The sequence below is a fragment of the Sylvia atricapilla genome, chromosome 1 (assembly GCF_009819655.1).
Source record: "Sylvia atricapilla isolate bSylAtr1 chromosome 1, bSylAtr1.pri, whole genome shotgun sequence".
NCBI classification, from domain to species: domain Eukaryota; kingdom Metazoa; phylum Chordata; class Aves; order Passeriformes; family Sylviidae; genus Sylvia; species Sylvia atricapilla.
In genome coordinates this window covers 9,771,888-9,796,420 of record NC_089140.1, presented here as the reverse complement: position 1 = coordinate 9,796,420, position 24,533 = coordinate 9,771,888, and the positions used below count along the sequence as shown (strand labels likewise).

Below are 24,533 nucleotides of genomic sequence, written 5' to 3'. Positions count from 1 at the left end.
GAAAAACAGCAGTGAAAGGATTGAGACATTTTATTGAATGTCCATCTGAAACTAAAGAAATGTTCCATTTTGTTGGGGACTGGAATAAATCCCCTGTGGTGATGAAAACTGCATGTTTAATATTACAGGAGAATTTGTTCTATGCTTCCCGTTACAGATATCCTCACCAAGAACCTCCAGAGAGTAGCCTATGTTAAATGTATGTATTTACATTTACAAAAATAGACATTCTCTGTGTGTCCTTATTTCCCTAGTAAGCTCTCTGTAATCATCCAAAGAAGTAAGGACTATTTTGAACAGTAATATTCCGCTGATAAAGAATGATAATGAAATTGGCAAACTGGAACTAGTTAATCCAAGTTGTGGCTTTGTAGCTTCACGTGTAACTTGTAGCTAATTTGAAATGTAACTCTTTACAATAAACTCCCAAATGCTATTCCACTTTCTCCTGAATGGGAAAGATGGTCATACAGCTCTTGTAATTTTTCTCAAGCTTTGGTATGTGCAACCTGACTTACAGAAGTTGTTAATGAAATCTTATGAAGGTATTGTCTTGAATTCGGAAATAAGGGTTCCCTGAGATTTTCCACAGAAGCCTTGGATTTCCATTATCAAAATCAGTGGGAACATTTTCATCAATTTATTGGGCACCTGGGAAACCTTTGCAACCCTGTGTCACATGCTCCAGAATTTGGCTGGCATGCACAGCTTCTGAATTTTGGAGGATCCAAATTGTGTGGGACAAGTAGTTTCATCTTTGAACTAGATGGCAACTACGTATTTAATATCTTATCTAATCTTCTCAACTCCCAGTGAGGGAGATAAAAAGAAAATATTTAAAGGCTATTGGGGTTTCTTGGACATGATAAAATCATCTTACACCTGAGCTGCCTCAAGACATAGTCTGAAGAATTTTGCCAAGTAATTTTTGTACTGCACCTAAAATCACTGACTGTGAAGTCTATGAAGCACTTGTTTACTCCATACTTGTTTACTTTACTTTACTTAATAAAGCAGTAGCATGTTTTGCAAACAAAACACTGTGTAAAGATAGCGTAAGTATCCTTTGAACAACGCTAAGGATGTGGTAAAACCAAAGGACCCAGTTGGTCTAAATTCTGTTTATTTGCCAGTGTCAAACTGTGAGACACCCAAACCTCTTGCTTTGCACCCTTTGGGGGATTTTCAGGCATTAGCAAATACTTTTCCATTAGTGGACAACATTACACTCCATTTAGGGAAGAAGTCACTCTCCAAAGACCTGTGGCAGTGCTTTCCTCTCTGGAGTGCTCTTTAGAGCATTTGGTTGTTTATTTTATGAAGACTGTATTAGCTTCTATCCACATTTGTTGTCTTCTTTCCTCCTATAATTTGGGCCCTAGGGTATGGATACACCTTCGCTGGAAGCCTAGGAGAGGTTCTTCTATCTTAGTGCACATTTCTTCATTTTTGGAGAGCAAATGAACTGCATTCTAGCTAGCTCATAGTAGCTACAGATTTTGAGGTCTATATGGAAAAAAAATGTTTTTTATCAGCTACCCATGGCTTGTCTTCTTACAACAAAAAAAAAAAAAAAAAAAAAAAAAAAGCTCCCAAGAAAAGTGATTGGAAATACATTAAAATTGTCTTTCTGCAAATTTCTGCCTTTATTCAGTATTTAGATTTTTTCCTTGCAAAGTAACTGGATCATTTCTCTTCACCTTCAAGTGAAAAATGAAATCCTATTGTCAACAATGTTAAAACTCAGGAGATTTTTTAACAGGTTTCTACAATTAAATGTTCTAGAAACTATTTCATTATGACAATAATGAAGTTCAGGGATTTTTAATTCATCTTGGAGTGAGTGGCTGCACAGCTAAATGTGTCTTTTCGGATTTTAATTTCCAAAATACATTTTTGTGAGACCCATATGTCAGACAACATTTTTAATTTTAGATACAGCATTTTAACTTTAAGGAAGGGATGTAGATGAAAAGAAAAATGGCTTTGGATATAATTTCATAAACCTCTCAAAGAGAAGCTTTATAATGCAGCTTGTAATAGGAAATTAAAAGAGACAAGACACCAAAATGATGCTCTTAGTTATTGGTAAGTTTAAAGCAAGAGGGACCACTATTGCTGTGTAATCCAATCTCCTAAATTGCACTGTCAATAGAATTCTCCTCAGTGGTTCCAGCACTGAGCTCATGATCTCGTGGATGGAACAGACCTGTTCAGAGCAGTGGGATGAACATTCAAATGTTGGACTTGTGGCAAGTTGACCAGAAGATAAATTTATCTGGCTACCTTACCTGTTAAAGCTGTTTTTCCAGGAAGAAAGGTGCATATTTTGCATTTGCCCACACCCTCATCATGCCTTTGTGTACAATACACACACCAACGTGGTCACTCTGTCCTCCTCATTAGTGAATAGAAGACTGACACAGAGCCAGATGAGGCCTTTCTTTTGCTACATGAAAAGGAATCTCCTCAAAGTTCCCCTTTCTTAATGCTCCCTGTCTCGTCGAGGTCTTGCATCAGGTTTTGTTTAGTTTTGAAGCTATTTTCTCTGTAAAATGAGTCATTAGTCCAGGCTGCAGTGGTGCTGACAGTCCTCTGAGGTGGCATTCAAAGTAGAATTAAATGAGATGATGGGGTCATGGAACTTACTTCATGCAGCATCAGTAACTCTTGGAAGAACAACTTTAGCTTTCTTGAATCTCTGTGCTGCTGCTTTTCCACCTGTAGTACAGATATGTTGCTACTTTTTAGTTCACACATTTGTTTAATTTTTTAAATGAAGGAAGCCAAAGGGGCTGCATTGGATTTTTTTTTATGTTTTGGCTTTCACTGATTGAAGTGTAATCATTAATGATACCACATAAAACTGACCCTTATGGTATTGGCAATGTCTGGACTTTGTGGCAGCTGTACTTAAATATCTGAGGGCAGAAGAGAGGCAGGGTTTTGTCTTTTAAGGAGGCTGAGTGAGAAAGGTGAGAAAGATATTTGAAAGGAGTTGCCTACTGGAAAGTAACTAACTGTAAATAAAATGCTGAAGACCAAAAAAACCATCCTGATCATCCTCATTCACAAATCTCACATAATAAAGTTTACCAAGAGTGACAATAATTCTTTCCTTTTGGAAAGGAGCACCAGGTGTCCACAATGATTTGGAGACATGAAATTTCTTCTGTACCCAAAATATAATTAGAACTTTAGCAGTAGACATTAATATATGGCAGTTGTAGCCCTGAAGAAGGAAAATGCACAGCCATAACTGAATTTATTGTGTATTCCAGAGGATTCTGAAGGAAATTCTGCCCAGCATAGTCTTGCACTTCTCTCCTGATAAAGACAGCTGTGGCCATGGCAGTCTACTCTCCAAGACATCCAAAGCTGAAATACCACAAGGAAAGATTTTTGAGTACCAACACATTGAAAAAGCTTCAACTAATACAAAGAATAACACATGGGTTAGACATAATATATACTAGCAGAAATATATGGTCCTACTTTTTAGTAGAGACTTCTAGTATTTTGTGGTGAGGTTTATATGAAGAGGAGATTGATTTTTAATGGTAATTTTCAAGAATGTACAGCATGTCAGAATGGGGGCAACATAAAGATGAAAGTACCTCTTACAGCTTTGACTGTATGTACATGAATATATTTGCATAAGAATAGAAAATTTTGTTCTTAGATTAGCATGCTGGGTTTTTTTGAGCTATCATACAAAAATAAATGCTCTTTTCTCCAAAGGACATTTTGAGTAATTGGAAAGCTGGTTTTAGCTGGAAAATTTGGGTGAAAATTTGTTTTCTTTTTTGAGAGGGTTTTCTTTCAAAGTTTTAGCTGGCAACTTCCGGATTTCCCCACAGAACCCTAAAAATATGTAAATTATGTTAAGTGTAAAACTTTGATTTTTTGATTCTCTAAAGGGAAACTGTTCTTCAAAAGGGAAGGAAGACATTTCTTCTGAAGTGTTAAATTTTGTGAAAATACATAAATCCCTGAGAAATCTCGGAAACAGTATTTTTGCTATTTCTGCTAATAGAACTAGGAACCTATGAACTGCAAATATTTTAGGCTAATATGAGATAAACTCTATTGGTTTCATCATTCTGTTTAAACTAGTTAAATCTGATGTATACTGCAGAATTTCAAATTTCTCTTTGCTGTCTGCCGGTACTGTTTGTGGACCAGAAATGAGAAGTTTTTACATTGGCATTTCTTCAGTGTTTCTGAGCAGTTGGGGCTGCTTCTTGACCACGTTATAGCCAGTGTTTTTTCTTGTCCCACACTGCAGGTGGGCAGCTCCACACAGAGGGGCTGGGCAGGGTCCTTCCCCCCAGGTCAAGGCAGGTCTGGGGCAGGGCAGGTGTCACCTCCCCAGGACAGGGACATCACCCTGCAGGGCTGGGTCAGGGCACAGGGCACAGGGCTGGGCAGAGCCACAGGGCAGGGAAGAGACAGGCACAGGCTCTGAGGAGGATGAGGGCAGGTGCCACAGCACAGCCTGTTTGTGCTCTCAGGACCCTGATAAAAGCAGGTGGGAAATACCCTCAGTGAAGCAGCATGGAGCAGCAGCCTTTTATGGGACTGTCTCGTTCCTGTTCCCTCTCTAAGCAGTTCTGCTGTGCTCCCAGTTTGCTAGCTTGCTATTTGTGCAGCACCCCCTTTCCATTTCTTTTTATCACTCGTGTGAAAATGCAGAAGGAATGTCAGGCCATATATGTTCATAATTCCCATGCGACCTGAGTTCCATGCTGTGGCACACAGACCTGCACTCTAGAAATCAATGCCCATAAGAGGTGAGATGGCTCCTGCTCTGCCAAGTTAAATACAAAAATCAAAACATTGAAAAATAAACCCTAGGCTAGCTGTTGAGTTTCTGACTCATTTTCAAAGCACTCTGTTGTTTTTTTCATGTTTTATGCACTCCTAGACAGTTTTAAAAAATGCTAAACCTCTCTTGGAAGTGACAATTTTTAAATCCAAATACAAAGTGCCACCTAGTGGTTATATATTTATAAAATTTGTCTATAAACAAAATTTTCCAGCACAAGCCTCAGTGTTTCACGTTGTTATAAATGAAGTAGCACACATAGGTAAGTGAAGTGTTGCTCAAAGACTGGATCTCAAAAAGCAGGATGATGAATGGGGTGACAGTACTTATGTAAGCTGAAGAAAATGGGAAACAAAGTGTAGTTTATAGTCTGTTATGTTTCCTTTTATTTTGAACTATCTGCAGATGTATAACAAGCATTAAAGACCAAACATTCAAATAAAGTAAATGATCTCATTGAAACTAGCTAACAATAGCATCTGCAGTATCCTCTAGAGGAACAGGAGAGGGGATCAGTAGAAGAGACTTTTGGACAAGTCACTGAGCAAAGGTTTCCAGGGAAGTTTGATTGTTTCCTTGGATATGCTGTGAATGACACATCAGAGAAATAAATGGTGCAAATGCAGAGATTGAAAAGGGATCGTTCTAGACATTACAGAATCAGGGATGGAGAACCTTTTTTCTTTCTGCCTTTACTAGTTTAATTAACAGTTGTTGATGGCTTGACCCCAGAGATCAACCCGGCCAGGCACAATCACTTACTGCCTCACCAGCAGGATCAGGGAGAGAATTGGGAAGGTAAAAGCTGAAAAAGTCCTGCGTGGAGATAAGGACATTTTAATAGGGAAAGCAAAACCCCATTGTTCAGCACAAATCCAAAACACAGCCCCTTATCAGCGACTGTGAAGAAAGTTAACTCTATCGTGGCTGCCAGAACCAGCCCAATAGTTAAAGAAAAAGGGAAAGAATATAGCAGTAGATGTGCAGAAAAATTTGGAGAGCTAACATAGATCTAAGCTGGACTGACTTTTTATGTGTACATATCAAAGTGAGAGGACAAATACATTCAGTGCTTAAGAAGTTATTGAAGTACAATGCAAACATAAAAGCTAAATCAAATAATGCACATAAAAGAAAAAAAATGTGCATTAAAATACATCTGGGTACTATTAATATTTTAAAAATATTCTAAATAAAAATTACAGACATTATAAAAAACTTACTTTCGAGCAATTGTTTAAGTCAAAGCTTTGCCTTAAAAGTGAGCTACAGAAAGAAATAGAAAGCTAGCATTAGAAAGTATAATTTTACTGGTAAAATTGTTACCAGAACTTTATAAAAAATATAAAGTAAAATATAAAACTTTATTTAAACCTAAAAATATGAATATATTTTATCTTACTTTATTAATATCCTTCAGAGACAGTAGGAAGCAGGCCTATATATGTGAGAGATGGGTAAAATTTCCAGAAAATGAGACTTCAGATAATGATCTTATGAGCGCTGCACTGATGGATGACAGTCCAGAAATCCTAATGCTGAATGAATTAATGGCTGGACAGGGACTTGTAGAGAATGAAGAGAGGAGAAAACAAAGTTTGATTGAGTTAGATATTCTATGAAAACAGAAACATTTAACGTAGCATTTACCACACCTTCACTTCCCAACAGTGTGGTATTTAAAGCACCATAGACTGTGGTCACTGGAAAGAAACAGGCAATGGTTGGGAGCAATTAACCTGGCCTAATTTCATGTGGTTTAGGATGAAGTCAAGTTAATTGTATCCCACCTCTGCATAAGGGTATGTTTTCCTAAGAGAAAAAGAAGAAATGTGAATGCAATATTGTTAAAAGTCTGTAGTAAATGGAAGAAGGAGGCAATGAGGAAAGGTGTGGTTTGAAAGCCCAGAAGGTGCTTTGTTGTTTAACAGTTTTAATTCTAGCAGTAATTACACCAGTAATGCCATTTCAGCATTCAGACTAGACCAGTTTTCAGATGCCCACTGTAGTCACTCAGTGACTATAAATGCCTCCAGGATATTTTAGCAGTTTTCTCACATGTCCTGTACCATTATCAATAAGCCTGTAGATATACATAAATTGAGGCCTAATATTCTTGGAGTGCTGGTGACAGCCGCTTCAGCTTCACTCATATAATTTGTGATGCATTTGAATGTAGTCTGAATGTAGAACATGTCTTTGGTGTTACTTCATCTATTTGACTTAAGGAATCTGAAACAGTATTATTCTTTCCTGGGCCATATATGCCTGTAAAATCCTAAAATACTGGGGAAAGATAAAGGAAAAAAACATTTTCCCCAGAAACATTAGTGATGTGTGATATTTCGAATATCAAAAACTTGTATATTGAGTTCCTTCCAACAAACCTTGAGATTGGATACAAATTGTATTGATTAATTTTGGTAGGAATAGGACTTGAACCTCAATTTTTCTATATAGTATTCCATGCAATTGAGGCTTGAATAAGGTTTTTTAAGTGCTTTTTGTGGAAGACATTGCAATGGAGCTCTGAGAGCCATGCTGTCCAGCTGCTTGTTTGGCAAAACCTTAGCCCAGTCAATATACAGCAGCATAGGAAAAATTTATTAAGGCCTCTGAGCTGTTTGCAGATTATTGTAAGAAACCGTTTTACAGAGTAGATTAAACAAGAGGAAAAATTTGGAAAAGTCATCAGCTTCCATGGGTGTGCATGAGCTGTTTCATGACTCATCTCAGCTCTCACTGTTAGTGGAAATGGGGTTGAAATAAAACTGTCTGAGGTCTTACAAGATGATAATTATTCTTGTGTACTCCAGGGTTTGTTTATGCTGGCTCAGGCAATCCATCCGTCAAAGCCAAAAGAGTTTCATTTTGTTACTGAACCTCTGAGTGCTGACAGATGACAGCAACAGCTTCTTTGTCTTTCTGATTGCTGGTGTGTTGTGGTGTTGTTGTTGTTTTTGCCTTAAAATCAACTGGGGAAGAAGCATGACCTGCACTGGCTCAGGTAAACATTCTTTTACTTTGTGTAAGCCCTGGTCCTGCAACATAGAGGTTTGGACTTGGTTTTGATCCAGAACTGCAGCTCAGGAAGCACCTAAGCATGTTGAAATTCCATTTCAAAGCCTATGAAGGTGACCTGCTCAGTGTAAACCTGTGAAATTGTGTACAGATGGCCAAGCCACCATCAGAGATCTCTCAGGGATACTGCTGGTAATGCCAGAAGGGGCTGGTGCAGCATACAGGGCAGTGGAGGATAAGGAATTACGTTATCTACACACAGATATAAACTTTGTGAAGTGTTCCCTTTAGTAATCCCTTATTTTTGGCATCATCTTTCTGAATATAGAACAGATGCCGCATTTAGAACTGTACAATACTAAGAAGCGTGAAGAAAGACCCAATCCCCACAAGCAAGTGAATCCTCTAGAGAGTTGCACTTCCTTGGGAAACTGTATAAAGAGGACTCTGTGGAATTGGTGATCAAATGCAGAATTTCCCCCATAATCCTCCTCTCATCTTTGTTTTATCATCTCCAGACCTGTTCTTGGTACCACACAGAGGCTCCCTCACAGCTATCACACTTTGGATGGATGTTTCCAAAGGAAAGCAAGGCCCATGGGAACACTGTGCCACTGGCTTTTCTTCGTGCTGCAGCTAGGACATAGCCCTGGGACAAATCCAGCTGCTGGTCCTGTAACACATTCTTTGGTTCCCTAGTTTAAGTGTGCTTTGAAAGTAACTTAAACTTTGAAAGCAGGATCCTGCATATTTTACGTCAACACAAGATGTCCAAGTTTAATTGCACTAAAAAGTTTTTATACAAATATAGAACTTCTAAATATTCCTTTTCGAGTTTCATTTAACTCATGTGGCTTGATTTTGGGCATGACCTCACTGGTACAGAATAAATTAATAATGAATTGCTAATACTATAAATATTCTGAAGAATAATATAGCTGTGAGCAGTTCCCAATCCAAGTTTTATGTTCTCTACTGAAAGGAACAAACTGTCCCTTTTATGATAATAATCTTCTGGAGATAACACCAGTGAGATAATAGTTTGATTTCTGTCTTTACCATTAACTACAAATTCAAAATTTTGATTGCCTTATCTGAAGATGTAAATGCCCAGAATTTTTGCACAATTTCTTTTTTTTTTTAGAGTAACTTGAACTGAGATAATATGAGTAACATTTCCTTACTTCTTTGTCCTCAGAAGGCTTGTGTTGATAAACTTCCATAGCTCTTTGCTTAGCTTAGAAGATATGTATTATAAACAGACACTTTTAAACAGGGCATGATTGAGCCAAGTGCCTATAGCAGCTACAGGAATATTTACACTCATTCACAAGATACAGCCTTTGAGCAACCTTAATCTGGATATCAACAAGCAAGTTACTTTTTACTTGTAACAAGCATTTACTGCCACTAAAAAATATATCTATGAAATAATTACAGGCCTCCTACCCTTTCTGAAACCAATATATAGAAGCATTTTTGTTCAAATGTCTGTTATTTAGTTTGAGAGACTATTCTGTAAGTCCATGCCTATTGTTCCAAAGTCCAATTATAATGCATTCCTATTATATGTGATGCTGAGTCCAGTGACCTACTTAGATATTTGTTAGGTTGAATCTGTGTGACAGAAAACTCCATTTAAACTGTGATTAGAAAAATCTCAAAATTTTGCAATTCTTAATAATTGAAATATTATATCAATGCTCAGGAGTTATTTTTTAATATTTTAAAATATTTCTTACTTTTTCTTAGCATCCTCACATCACAATCACATTGTTTTAATGAGACATTTTGCAAACAACTGACCTAAAAATTGGCTGGTTAGCAGCCATGAGCAGGTTTTCATAGAAAATATACTCTTTGCAGCTTTTTTGAAGGAATCTAATATTTTTTGAGCCACTTGTCCAGAGCTTTCACCAGGTCTTTATTAGGTAGACACAGCTTTCAAGTCTGTTAATGCTGGTTTTGTTTCAGGATGTGTTGGAGTTTGGGATAACATCACCTGCTGGCGTCCTGCGAAGATTGGAGAGACTGTCACTGTCCCGTGTCCAAAAGTATTTAGCCTTTTTTCTGGCAAACCAGGTATTTTATTTTAAGGTGTATTTTTTACTGGCTTCTCTCTGGTACTGTGTAACCATAATGTGCTAAAAATGGTTTATTTAGGGGGGTTCATTTTCTTTCTAGATTAAAAATTCTTGTCAGAGCTGTTCAGGATATACCATGAAAAGACCAAATTATTTGTATTCTGGTGTTCTTTGAGTTAGATACCAAATATATTTTCTGACACAGTGACACTCACCAAAGCTGCCAACATTGCTTGCTCTTTTTTGACCTATTTTGTTAATTATTAAGGCAGCTGAGCCTGACTGACATCTCTAACAGTTGCCAGCAGGTCACATGTAGGTTGTTCCTTCTGTGCCTCAGGAGGGGAGCTCTGCCTTGCCATCATGAGAATAAAGAGGCCACATTAACAGATAATACCTAAAAATTACTGCTACTGCAATTTTAGGTAGTTATTATGAAACCTTTTATTCTGTTTTTTAATGGAACTTGAAAAGAGCTCATCAGTGTCTTAGGCTGCTGAAACAATTAACTGGTTTAAGTCTACCATCTTCTGCACCATCTCGTCAATATATCATATTTTGCCCCATGGCATTTAAGTGGGGTTTTGAAAATAGATGATGCACACAGAATATTTCACATGTATCTCAAAATGCTGCAGGAAAAATCTTATCTTCAGTGCTCAGGTGGGAAACCATTGTCATGAAGAGCTGGTGGAAGATGAAAAACTTACCACAGTTATGTAATTCCTCTTTTGGGAGGAGAGGGTGGGGCTGGTGTCTCTGTGGAGAGCTTTAACAATATTACTTTTAACTTAGAGACTAATTTGGGATATGACTAAATACCTTTAGACTCAAAACTGTTGAATAAGTCATGTTCCAGTAAAAAATAGATAAGTAAAACAATCTACAGATGAGCAAAGATTTTTCATTCCTGGAACTGGTGAATCTTGATTAGTTTATCAGGGATAGTCTAAACAATTTGTAAAGGGGAAAGTATGTGTAATCATCGCTAAATATTGTGAAATCTATAAAAGTTTTCAAATTACTCAAACAAAGATAATAAAGTATTGTCATGAGACAAGGCAAACTAATAAATATCAAAAATTCAAAATTGGAGTTAAATCACGCAGCTTCTATTTGCCAAAAGCTAGAGCATGCACACTCTCTCTGGAGTTTATGTCACAAACTTTAGTTATATTGCAACAGCATTTTAATTTTACTATAAAACAACTGCAGTAAATATTTCAGTCTGAAACTTTCACAGTACAACCCTATCTCACTTCACCATGGTGCCAGCAAGACTGAGAGATTACTTCATCTTATACTTTGCTATAATTTTCCCAGATCCAGCTTTTTTTCCTAGCTACTGGTTAACTTCCTGCTTGTGGAACTAACAGGGTTGATTTTTGGAGGTTCCTGTTCAATTACGAGTTGTTTTTAAACCTTGTCTGTCTATAATTTCAGAGAAGGAAGACAACAAACATTTTGCATAGTTGATTCAATTAAGAGCTAACTAAGCATCTTGGTACTTTCCTAAGTTGATTATGGTCAGGAATATGTAATTTATTTAATTCGTACACAGCACATTACAAATTAACTTCAATCTTATAGCAGAAAATTATGAAAAAACCTTCAAATGAGAAATTTAACTCTTTTTATTTTGCCAAATTTCTGAGATGTATGTTTTAGCTTTTAGTATTTAAGAGGAGTTAAAATTCTACAACAAGATGGTCTAGACTACCTTATTTTTATGCAAATATTCCAAACGATAGGTAGGCTTTTAAATACCATCAGTTCCTTAACGGTTTTCCCAGTTTAAATTGTGAATTTGAAAAAGTAGTTGTCTTCTAATCTTTACAACTTTTGGAGAGCTGGCTCTAAATTTCTGCTGTGGTTGTGTAGAATTTCTACTCTGTGTTGTGGTTTAAGCGTACCACATGATTAATTCTGTATTGAATACTAGTAACTTTTGATTAAAAAAATTTTTACTGTAAAAAAATTCGTATTATCCTGTAATGTTTTTCCTGTATTGTACAAATCTGAATCTCAGAAAGTTATTTTGTGAAGTTTTTATACAAATGTATGTGTCAGGGTTTAGGTTTTAAATGAGGTTGCCATCTGAAATATTTAATGGCATGAAGAGATGGTGTAAAAACAAACATTGCCTTCCCTAGAACATTGCTCAGCTCTCTTTAGGTTAGAAGGTATTGCAGTATTTGAAGTAGAAAATACTTCAGCGTCTTGTGTACATTGAGTTTTTTCTTGCAAAACTGGCATTGACGCAATCTGTGGTTCTGTTAGCACATTCCCCTGCTCTGCCTAGTCAGAGAATCTTGATGTATTTTTAAAGTGAAGACTCTTCATAGTGTATAAATAGGTTCCATTTTCTTTTAAAAATGTCATTTCTATGCCAAACGGCAAAAGTGGTCCCGTTGTTTGAGACTGTGGGTTTAGGTCAAGGCCCTTTTATTAGCTGGAAAGATTTGGTTGTTGGCTGGTGAACCATTTATGGGATATTTACAACTTTCTACTGAACACTTTATATGAAGAAGAAATTCCAGTAACCAATCAACAAAATAAAGATCACAAAAGCTTTAGTTTGGAGTGTATATAAACAAGTTTGGTTGTTCTTGACCAACACTGATCTATGACACATAAATTTATTTTTCTGTGGTGAAAAACAGGCATCTTTTAACCAATTATAAGCCAGCGGTTAACTCCAAATTAAAGCAGTATATTATTATAGATTTCAAGTATCATAGATCATAGATACACAAATTGCTCTAAGAAATGCGAGGGGAAGTTGGCTTGAATTGATTAACATTGAAACAGTAAGTTATAATAAATGTGATGACTTTTCTTTAGTCTGACATCAAGCTTAGCTGTTTTCCCCCCTTGAAGTTGTTCTTTATTGCATGAAAATTAATTCATTTTAATTAGATTAAGAATCATGGATTGTCCCTGTCTCATCTGTGTGACCTTGTCACCGGAAAGAGTCATCTTTTCCTGTCAATTCCAAACAGAAACTCTCTGAAATTAGTAAATGTTCAAAATTCCTTTCCAGCCGTACCTCCACGTGTGCTCTATATTCCCTGTACTACACTGTTTCAAAGAGTGAAATTCAGCATGCATCTTTATTCCTCATTCTTCAGCCATTGACATAATTTGGCTTTTAAACTTCATTACCAAACTTACCAACATTTCCTGTAGCAGTAAGTCATCACCTTAATGTCTAAGAACTTTTGTAACTCTTCAGTAGATCCCTTGGTACTGACTTCTCAGAAGGCTTAAGCAGGAGGTTAGAGCAACTCTCACTGAAATAACTTTTACTTCAAATTACTTTACCTACAAATAGCCCCTTTAAAGACTGGAGTATATGGCTCCCTTCTGAGTATTTTAAATAAAACAGAAGAACAGTTTGGGCTTTTGTAGATATGTTGCAGAAATAGCCTTTATACTGAAGGAAAATCTTGGGTTAGTTCTGTTTTTATGTAGTGCAAAGGCAACTCCAAGCAAGAGCAAAAGCTGAAGTAATATCAATGAAAAGCACATGAAAGGAAATGTCTGGGTTGAGTCCTCAGAAATAAAGGAAGAAGAGCTAGGCTGTGACCAGCTGATGACACACTTCAATTGTGTAGGGAGTCATTGATGAGAAGAGTTTTGAGTCTTTTTGATTTAAACTCTAATTTTGCTTTACAGGAAACATTAGCAAAAATTGTACAAGTAATGGATGGTCGGATATATTTCCTGACATCTTAAGTACTTGTGGATATAATGACTACGAAGACGATTATAAGGTAGGAAAAATACTTTTTCTATTCATTTAGGTGATGGTGTTCAGTACAGCTATCAGATATATTCTGTTTCTAAATAAATTCCATTTTACTCAGACTGAATAAAAATGAGATTTAATGAAAATCTGTGGTAATTTTTCATAGCATGAGTTGCAATATGCTTGGATTGCAGTTGTCTGATGAGATAAAATCAGGAATATAGAACTCAGTAACTTGTCTGAAACTCAAGGCTATAAACAGTTGGTAGTTGCAGTAAAGCATCTGTATATCTAATACTGCAGTTCTACTCAGCTGGTGCACCATATGTTTTGCATTGTGTTGTTTCTAGAAGTTTGTTATTTCAAAAGAATATTTTTTAAAAGTTATCTCAAAACCTAATACTAATAATCTGTTAATAATCCATGCAGCCCTTGGTTGATGCTATGTGTTAGTCTGAGTCTGACTAACTAAAGTTAGTCTTTAGTCTGACATCAAGCTTACCTGTTTTCCCCTCTTGAAGTTGTTCCCTATTGCATGAAAATTAATTCATTTCAATTAGATTAAGAAGTGGAATCATGGATTGCCCCCTTCTCCTCTGTGTGAATTTGTCTCTGGTAAGAGTCATCTTTTTCTGTCAATTCCAAACAGAAACTCTCTGAAATTAATAAATTTATAAGAATGTAATAATTAATAAATTAATAAATAAATTAGTAAAACAGAATTAGTTTGGGTCATTGGAGTTATTGGCAGATTTGTACTGGACTTGAAATTCTGCTAGCAGTTGTAATTTATTCAGAAAGCTATCAAGGTATCCTAAGTGCACTATTCATGGAAAGCTGAATTTGTTCACTTTGCAGATATTATCTCTCTTTGTTGAGGGAAGGGGTTTACCATCATGCTTTATGTATTTTCTGTCTGTTTTCCTGCTGAGGCTAAGAGCAAGAGTTTGTTTACAAGGATGAGCTCATAGTGTCAGTAAAACTCCTGTTACCCAAAACAGATAAAGTCCTCTCATGAGCAAAGATACTTGGCCAGTTGGGTTTTTTCCTGGATTTTAAGTATGTGTGGAATAACTGTAGCAGATGTGTTCTGTCTGGCTTGCAGAGATGTATTCCAGCTAAGTCAGGAAGGTTTTGGCTTTTTGTCTGTATTTAAAAGCCCAACCCTTACTGTAGTTGAAAATAGATAATAGAGAAAATTGAGAGAATATATTGTTTTCCCAACTTTTCTGAAGACAAATTCTAAAACATCTGTGTCATCTGACAGCTTGGGAACACACATGTATTACTGCTAAAACAGCCACTTTAAACATTGCCACTCAACCCAGGAATTGCCACGTGGTGTGAAAACTGGTCAAAACATAAAAATTCAAATTAACAAAATATAATATTTCAAGTAGTGCGAAACAGTTAGAAGATGAACAATAGAAAAGCAGTTCTTGTTTGACATATTCATTAGTAATTTGAAGGAGTTGAATGAAATGTGAATTGAATATACTTGCAGGAATTAACCTAGACAACTTGAAATAGGATGCAGCAGCAACATTTGCAAAAGCCTTGAAAAAAACAGTGAAAGTGTGAGGATGGAAATCAGGAGAGGGATATGAAAAGCAGGTAGTGGAAAATTATTGCCAAACATACAGTCAATATAATATCATACATATAAATCATAGAGAGAATAGAAAAATGCAACTGTCATGCAGCAGTGAGATTTCGGGAGGCATTTAAGGTTCTGCATCAGCTATTTGTTTACACGAAAGATGTTTTCTTGAATTTAAATCTTAGTGCTCAATCGTAGCCCCTCAAACCAAAATCTTTACTCAGCATAAATCAGTATAGTTCTTGTTTTGTTTTGTCTTGATTTGTTTTGTTTAATCTAATACTTCAACTATGAGAGCTAAAAATAAAGTCCTAATATTTGGATACTGAGTATTCTGGGCATAAAAATGTCATGCAACATGCTCTGCAGTATGGGGTATGAAGTATATGAGATTGTCCTCAAAGTTACATTAACTAATATTTTAGGGAAGGTGGCAAAATAGCTCTCCTAGAGTGAGTCCTAAGTTTTCTTCTTTATGTTTTCCTTTGAAGATGATGTTAGAGGAATAGGTAGAAATTTACTTTGGTGCAAGTTTGGTGCCTGCATCTTCCCTGCTGAATGAATTTCCGTTATAGATCCAACTTAGTATTTGTTCCTGTGGGGGGTTTTTTCTGTCTTTTAAGATACAGACTTTTATCTTTAATGCAGAGTACTCACTTCTATATGTATTCTACATGTTGTATATATATGCATATGCACAGCCACATATCTCTCTGCAGATATGCATTTATTTTGGGCAGCTTTGAATATTCTAGAGAAGGTTTAAATGATAAAGATCCGTGGGCAAATACTGAATAATTTGTTAACAGGTATCAAATTGCTATGCTTCAAAATGCACTGAAATGAGGAAGCTTATTTAAAAATAGCATAAACATGTCACCTCTTATTTCCTTACTGAAAAATCTTGCATGCTTCCACAGTTTGTATTGATTTTATGTTCAAACTTAAATGTTCCATTTTTATTCCGTGATAATGATATATTAGCGGGTTCTATAAAAAAGAAACAATTTGCTTAACATTTTGAAATTAACTCTAAGTGCCTGATACAAAACTCTTTGTTTATTCTATGTTAGATCTTAGTGTTCGTTACTGCTCTTGCCATTATTTATGGGGCATCAGTTTGATAAATATGACTGTCCTGGTTTCAGCTGGGATAGAGTTAATTTTTTTTCCTAGTAGCTGGTACAGGGCTGTGTTTTGATTTTAGTGTGAGAATAATGTTGGTAACACACTGGTGTTTTAGCTGTTGCTAAGCAGTGCTTACCCCAAGTCAAGGACTTTTCAGCTTTCCGTGCTCTGCCAGGGAGCAGGAGCAGAAGGATCTGGGAGAGAGCACAGCCAGGACAGCTGACCCCACCTGGCCAGAGGGATATTCCCCACCACAGAATGGCATGTCCATGTAATATAACTATAATAAAAATAGTAAATGAAAAGAAAAAAATAATATAAATAATAAAAAGAGTAAATGAACTGTGTGGAGTTGGCTGGGAGCTGTCGGCGGCTGCTCAGGGACGGGCTGGGCATCAGTCAGGGGCTGCTGAGTAATGGAGTTGGCATCACTTGTCTTCTCATCCCAAGCCAGGTTTTACCTTCTTCCCAGTTCTCCTCCCCACCCCATGGCAGGGGGAGGAAGGAGGGAGGCGTTGTGTGGTGTTTTGTTGCCCCTGGGGTTAAAGCACAATGATAATGTCAAAGTGTAGATCTAAACCTTCATTACATACTTCCAGGCCTTTTCTGTAAGTAAACTAGTTATTGCTAACCTTCAAGATCAAGTTTTAGGTTCATCGTAGGTATTCAGATAAGCATCCTTTTTCCCCTTTATGTTTCTGTGGAGCTCATGGCAGTATGACATGCAAACAGCAAAAAAAAACCAAGTTTGATTTGATTAACCATGCTAGAAACACACATCAAGGTGTGTTAACCAAACTCAAGCCTCACTGCAGTCTTTCCTTGACATACTTTGACATCTTCCATCTAGACTGATCAAGCTGGAGATACTTCCTAGCTGTTGTCAGAAGGTATTAAACTCTGTGTCAGCATTATTAATATACAGCAAGATGTCTGGTGAATGTAAAGCACAGAAATGTGTCCACTTTATTTAAGATAATAACTGAATCAGTTAATACAGCTTTGTCTGATCTTAGTGTGAATATTAGCTCACACAAAAGCCCCACTATGTACAAGTTACAGGCTGTGTGATTTGAATGTGTAGTGTCACACGAAGGGAAATTCATGGAGAGAAAGATCCTCAGGGCTGGCAAGTGTGGTGATACTGTCGCAGCTTGTGCCTTTAGTAGAAGCATCATCCATGGAAGAAGCTTCCCCCATTTTCCCAGATTCCTGCAGTGTTCACATCACCCTGGGTGTGCAGCAGAAACACCACCCCAGACAAGTGGAGTGGAGCAGTGAGAGCAGAGTGGCTCCAGCAGTGCCTTGGCTGTAGCTGCCTGTAGGGAACAGAGCCATTGCTGCTGTCTTGGGAGTAGGTCATTGCTCTGGGATAATGGAGGGTTTATAGTGAGTCTGAGTTCAATCCTTGCCTCTCACTAAAATCTGACACAAGGCAGACATCCACCAATGTGTTTTGTTGTGCCTGTAAGTCATGCTAAATTTATTCATGTTATGCTGCACTTTTCATTAATATTTTTCCATGAGGTGTAAGAGACCAGTTTTCCTTAAAATAAGTGCAGAATCTTCCACTGACTTCAAGTGAGGACTAGGACTGAATATTAGCTGATATTCTGTCTTGTAGAGCACGGAGGGAATTTGCTTTAATTGCAGAATATTCAGTAAACTGCTAAATTCCAGTACACAATGAGCATTCACATCCCCAGATACATCTGCTGACACATGTTTACACAGGTAAATGTGGAAGTTTGTGCATTTACAAAGTTGTCACCTCTCCCAGTCTGATTAGGGAACTTTGAATAACAAGACATTCTGAATGGCATCATTAAAATTAATGATGCTGGATGCTGCTATTACTAAGAGATACCTATGGCACTTTTTTTTTTTTTTTTTTTGGGGGGGTTGTGTTTAGACTCAAAGTGAATTGAAAGAAAAATGTCAGAAAAAGGATATAATTTATTACTTGTATAAAGATTATTAAATCCCATTAGGAATACCAATTTTATTGCATGTCTTTTTAGTAAATTCTGTTTTTCTCTACATACACAATTTTGAAATGTGTAGAAGTGTCCTATATGAGAAACTTTCCACAACACGTAATCCATCGCTTTATCTCAGTTTATATTTATTCTAGTATACAAGATTTAAAAAATGGCTGCTGCTGAAGTTAATTTTGTTGAAGTTAATTTTGCAGAAGGAAAGAACTAGGGTTCCTTACTCCATTTCTATTTGCAATGGCTCATTCCAGTGTTTCTGAGGCACTGAACTCATTTGCTAGGCTCAGTTCTTATTTTACATTGTACAGTTTAAGATTTTCTGATATGTTCTTCGAGTATGAATATTCAACTATTATGAAATATTTAAATAGTGGACATATGGGTCATGAAAATTTAAGATCACAAATTTTAATTCAGTTGTAAGTAGTCATATGTGTAGAGAGGAAACTCTTACATGCAGTATTACAGGATTTATTAGCCCACAGAATAAGCAAAATGAAGAGTCAGTTGGGATGATAATGGTCATATATTCCTTAGCAATGATAAACTATATTTCTGAGTAAATTAATAAAAAGTTGAGGGCTTTTCTTTGACATTAAGGATGATTTCTGGTCAGCAGCAAAACTCCTTTGGAGAAAGAATCAAGCCCTTTCTGCGGTTTCCTCCTTCAGCACTGAGGTGCCTTCTCACCCCTAGAGGTCCTTCCAAACCAAGGCTGACATTGAGAGATCTACCGGGGGACTCAGCTTCGCCTAGGAAGTGTCTCTGCTCTTCTGTGCTATTTTGTAAATAAACAGCAGAATTCTGTCTCCTGAACTTAGTAAAAATAACGCAAAACTAAATTTAAAGAAAACAGTAGCAGAAAACAGGTGTCTTTTCTAAAAAAAACCAAAACAAAAGTGTGCCTAAAAATAGATTTTACAAAAAAATGATTGAAGTTAAGACCAATTAGGCAAACTTGTATTAATCCGATTTCTTTTTATGTGTGGGGATTTGTGCCCTTTTAAAACCTATTCATATTAAATAGCCAGAAAAAAGGGGAAACATTTTAGGATTAGTTCTTTAGAAAACATTTACATTTCCTGTAACCATTTCTATGATTTTTTTTTTCTGAAAATAATAAGACACTGATTGTTTTCTGTGCCTAACCACCTATTGACTTTGTTTTAGTGGTTGTAATTTTAATATTTTCCTCAGAAGTTTAGAAATAAATAGTTAGATTTCAGATTTGGAATCAGCATTCCTTAAATAACCTTGTGAACATTTTGCAGAGGCCAGCTGTTCTTACTATGCTGCAAAAGTACTGATTTTGTTGGACCTGCAGAAAAGTTCATGTCATTTCAATTTCATAATGGCATTTCAATTTCACGTGTATGGCTTGAATCAGTTTTTCCTTTGAAAAGAGCTATAAAATCTGAAGGGATTATGATATTTCTTCTGCGTTAAAATATGTTGAAAATATAATTTCTGAAATTCTCTTTTGGTCAATCCATGCCTTTGTTGCAGTCATTTTATTCCTGCCAATCTTGCACGTTTATGTATTAAGTTTAGAGGTTAAAGTAAATGTTACTTGAGACCTGGGTAATTACAGTTCACACAGAGTAGTAAGAAGTGAATAAAATATCCCATTTTGTATAAAATACATTGGGGTTTTGTGCTATCAGATTTGGCATTGCTTTGCCTGTTTCTTTTGCACTAATACAATACAAAGAGTTTGTTTCTAAAGAGTACTAGCTAAAATCCAGATGAGTGACAAATACTTAATAGCTGTGACTAAGTCAGTGTTAGTCTAATGAATTTCCTGGTTTTCAATTGCCAAAGCACAATGTGGAATCTAATTCTTTGTCTTTATGGAGTTTGTGTGTATATTTAACTGACATATGATTTGAGAACACCATTTACTACTTTTTTTTTTTTTTTTTTTTTTTTTTTTTTTTTTTTTTTTTGTGGAGTCACTAGGGGTTATAGAGGTCTTACAGGCAAATAAAGACACATCTGTTTTATGTTCACACAGGAAATATAAGGAGCAGTGTGATTGGATCATCTTTGGTGCTGTCTGATAAAGTGCTTCATGCTAATAATCTAAAGCATTCTAATCATCTAAATACTTTTTGGAAAGTCAAAACAGATAAATTTGAATAATTGTAATTTTTCAGGTAATGGGTTAAAAATGGTTAAGTGTTTACTTACCTTTGCAACAGTTTGAGGAGCAGGGTTAATTTGTGATCAGTAGAAAAAGTTTTAGCATCTAAGATTTCTGTCCATTATAAAACTAAACCACTAAAATGTATGAGAAAATGGGATAGGTGTTCTTTTCTACCTTTTCAGGTGTAGAATACAGGATAATTATTATCATATGATAAAATAATTTCAACTGTGTAGTTATTTTCTCATGCTTAGCTTGAACAAAATAACTAATGTCATTATTAAGGTAATGTCCAAGCACTCTTGGCTGATTAACTTCACTCCTGACATGCTTCCATGCAGCTAATTTCACATCCATCTGTTTGGCAAAGGAATGGCCAGCAGAGAGACTCAGTCCTGCTGATCCCGACAGCTGGAAAAGTACACGGGGCTCTTCTTTTGATTTTAGTCAGACTCTTTGTTGTAGAGGTCATGTGTGTGTACAAATGCCAGAAACATTACATGAAAGAGTGTGTTTTTTTTCTGGCAGAAGACAACCTCTTGTGTTCTCCCTAGCGGGGCGAAGTGACAGAGTCACTTCATGTGCAGCAGCCTGACAGTTTCTGTCGAGCTCAGAGCACATGGCCAGAGGACAAATTCACTGTAACAGCAGTGTGGCTGCACAACTCATGCTTTGTTAGTGAGTTCATGCAAGGTTTCCACCTTTTTTTTCCTTCATTTAGGAATTATGAAACCAGGTAGGTCCGATTTCAAGAGTCTCAGTCAGTGGAGTTTTCCTGAAATCAAATCTGGACAGAATTTTCAAAATGGTGTGCAATGATAAAAAATTAAACCAATCCAGCTTTCTTGTTGGGCATGTCTCAGTCATCCCAATGCAGTTTGAACAGCTACTTTCTTTATACTAAAGTACAAAAGACTCTTATTTCACAATCTAATGGTCGAAATATATAACAAAGTAGCAGTTGCTATGAATGCTCTTAAGATCCATGGCAATTACTTCCCATATTTTTCCACTTTAATCATATCTACAACCATGCAGTTGCAAGAGTCTTAATTTCATTTTGCATTTTCCATATCTGTATAACATTTGCAAAGGGAATGTTCAGCTAATTTCATCATGAATTGGGATTACTAAAATAACCTACTTACTTGGCCTTTTGAATGTTGTAAAAATAAATACACTAAGTGATTTGAGATTCCTTTGGCTATGTTAGTTTACTTAAAAGTGTTGCTTTCTTGCTACTTTTTACAAGCATCCTTTGGGAAGGCAAATGATAACCATGTGCACTAAATATTGAAATTGTCTCTTACATGTAGTATGTTGTATGTTGCTTTTAAAATCTTTAATTTCATAATGTATTAAAACTTCACTGTTTTAATATTTTACCTAGCTTGAGTGGAAACTAATGTCAGTCTAATGACTGTTGCAGGCATAAATGGAGAAGTAGTTTAATTCTGAAAATATTTAGCCCTATTTTCCTTGATGTTGTTATTCAGAATAGGGTTAATGTAGTGTGTAGCTGGTAAGTTTGCATGCAGTTAATTAGCAGACTGTGCATTTCAGCCTGCTATTCCTCTGTTGAAAAATTTCCTTTCAAGTGTTAGCAAGTAACTTTACTAAAGAAAGGATTGTTTGGGTCACCATTTATAAATTATTTGAAAATTTAGAATAGGAAATTAATGAGCAGAAGAACTGAGGGAAATTATCTCTTTTAGAGATAATCTGTTCTTTCAAACTGACTTGCTCTTACCAGTTTGATTGTGTTCATGGAAATTGATGAATCTGATGCTTTTTTTGACCTCATTGACATGGTACCAGATTGTGTGTCTAAGTTTTGAGCTCCTGAGGCTGAATTTTCTACTGAAGTCAATTGTCTTGAAATGTTGCCTTGCAAAATGTGTTGGAATAGAGATGTAACATTCTCATCATGTACTTTAGAGCAAAGAATGAAAATCATGCTGTAGCTTTCAGAGCTATTTAATGGACAATTACATCCTTTCACAGACAATTTGACATATCAGTAAGTATTTTCTGCATATATATTTTTCTGTGCAGGTCAACTTCTATGTGAGGGTGAAAGCAATTTATACCCTTGGACACAGCGTCTCTCTGATTGCTCTTACAACAGGAAGTATAATTCTTTGCCTTTTCAGGTATGTGTTTTTCATGACTAAATATTAACAATGAGAAGACATCTTTAACTGTTGTCTGATTGCTCAGCTATTTAGAAAATGCATTGAATTGACACTTTTTGCAGTTAAATCGCTGACAGTAATGTAATGCTGACTAGATTTTTGCTAGCACTGATCATATTTAACAATTTTAAAAGCATTTTACAAATTTACAGGCATTACAGCCCATGTAAGAAAGAACAGTAATTTAGGGATGATTATATAAAGCATTTTATATTTGGTTATTAAAATAGACACATTGAATTGCTCTTGAGAATTAGTTGGATGCTGATCTCACCACTGGACAAGAGTGCAGCCATATTTTGCTTCTGAGTGGTTTCCAGGGGTACTGTAATCAAAGACAATCGTTAATTTGTCCAGCTGGGGATGCAAATCACAGAATCACCAAATCACTGAATCACTAAGGTTGAAAGAGACCTGCAAGATCATCTACTCCCACCATCAACCCAGCACTGCCATAATCACCCCTAAACCACATCCCCAAGTGCTGCATCCAAACACCTCTTGAACACTTTCAAAGACAGTTGATTCCACTATCTCCCTGGGCAGCCCATTCCAATGCCTGACCACTCTTTCAGTGAACATTTTTGGTCTGATATGTAATCTGAACTTCCCCTGATGCAACTGAAGGCCATTTCCTCTCATCCTTTCACTTGAATCATGGCAGAAGGGACCAACCCCCATCTTGCTGCACCCTCCTTCCAGGTGGCTGTGGAGAGCAATGAGGTCTCCCCTGAGCCTCCTCTTCTCTAGACAAAACAGCCCCAGTTCCCTCAGCTACTCTGCACAAAATGTTTTCTAGACCTTTCACCAGCTTCCTGGCCCTTGTCTGGACACCCTCCAGCACCACAATGTCCTTTTTGAAAGGAGGGGCCCAGAACTGAACATGGTGCTGGAGGTAAAAACCTCACCAGTTCCAAGCACAGTGGTGAAAGTGTGGATAATTGTGCTGGATCTGCAATGTTTTTGTTAGGCAGTGTTAGGAAAGTCAGTACAGCCTGCTGCTTTTGCCTAATTTCTGTGACTTTTCTTAAGACTGAAGGCAATCTTCAACTAGTAAAATAACTTTTAAAACGGTCTTATCAGTATTGCAGTTTTTCTCAGTCCCTCCACCTTCATGCCTTATGTATCACTTCCACCTATCTAATAGAATAGCTTTTATATTATGCATTACAAGCTTCACACAACTTTTCTGCTCCACTTAGGACCAAGACAGACAAGAAAGTGGTCACAGTTTTGGTAGAAAGGAAGTACAAATAATATGAAGATGCATGTTGTTTGTCAGAACCTCATTCCTCTCTTGAAATGTTCCTATGGCAAGTTCAGCAAGCCTTTCAGTCTGCCATCAAATTTTCTCAATATCTAAATATTCAGAGACCATTCAGAACAGATACATAACCCATAATTATGTTTGGAATACCTTTTAAAAAATGAATTGAGCCAGTCATAGTTATGTTGCTTCCACCAGCAAATGCTCCAGGCTGATCCAAATTCAGTTTCAAAACTGCTAAAATATATCCAGAATAATCAAATTTGAATTTGCAAGAAAAACACTGGAGTGAGTGCACACACAGAAGGATGCAATAACTTATGTTTATTGTCAGCTTATGTTAAAATGGGAGAGAAATACCACTGGGATCTTTTAGTCTGAGATACTGAACAGAAGTAAGAGATGAAAGAAAACAGCAAGGCAGCACTGACAAAATGACAGAAAAGGAAAGGGTATGCTCTTACTCAAGGTTCATATGGCTAAGATATGTCCACAGAGTTACAGAAGTCTGTTCAA

At 36.5% G+C, this 24,533-nt stretch overlaps 1 protein-coding gene across 1 annotated transcript in view; it reads left to right on the top strand.

Annotated features, from left to right (window-relative positions):
- Nucleotides 1-24,533, top strand: part of VIPR2 (vasoactive intestinal peptide receptor 2) — a 44,697-nt gene that overhangs the window by 4,532 nt on the left and 15,632 nt on the right. The window contains exons 3-5 of the mRNA XM_066314588.1: nucleotides 9,824-9,931; nucleotides 13,612-13,709; nucleotides 22,611-22,708. Coding sequence (XP_066170685.1) covers nucleotides 9,824-9,931; nucleotides 13,612-13,709; nucleotides 22,611-22,708 — 304 coding nt within the window. The remainder of the gene's footprint in view (nucleotides 1-9,823; nucleotides 9,932-13,611; nucleotides 13,710-22,610; nucleotides 22,709-24,533) is intronic.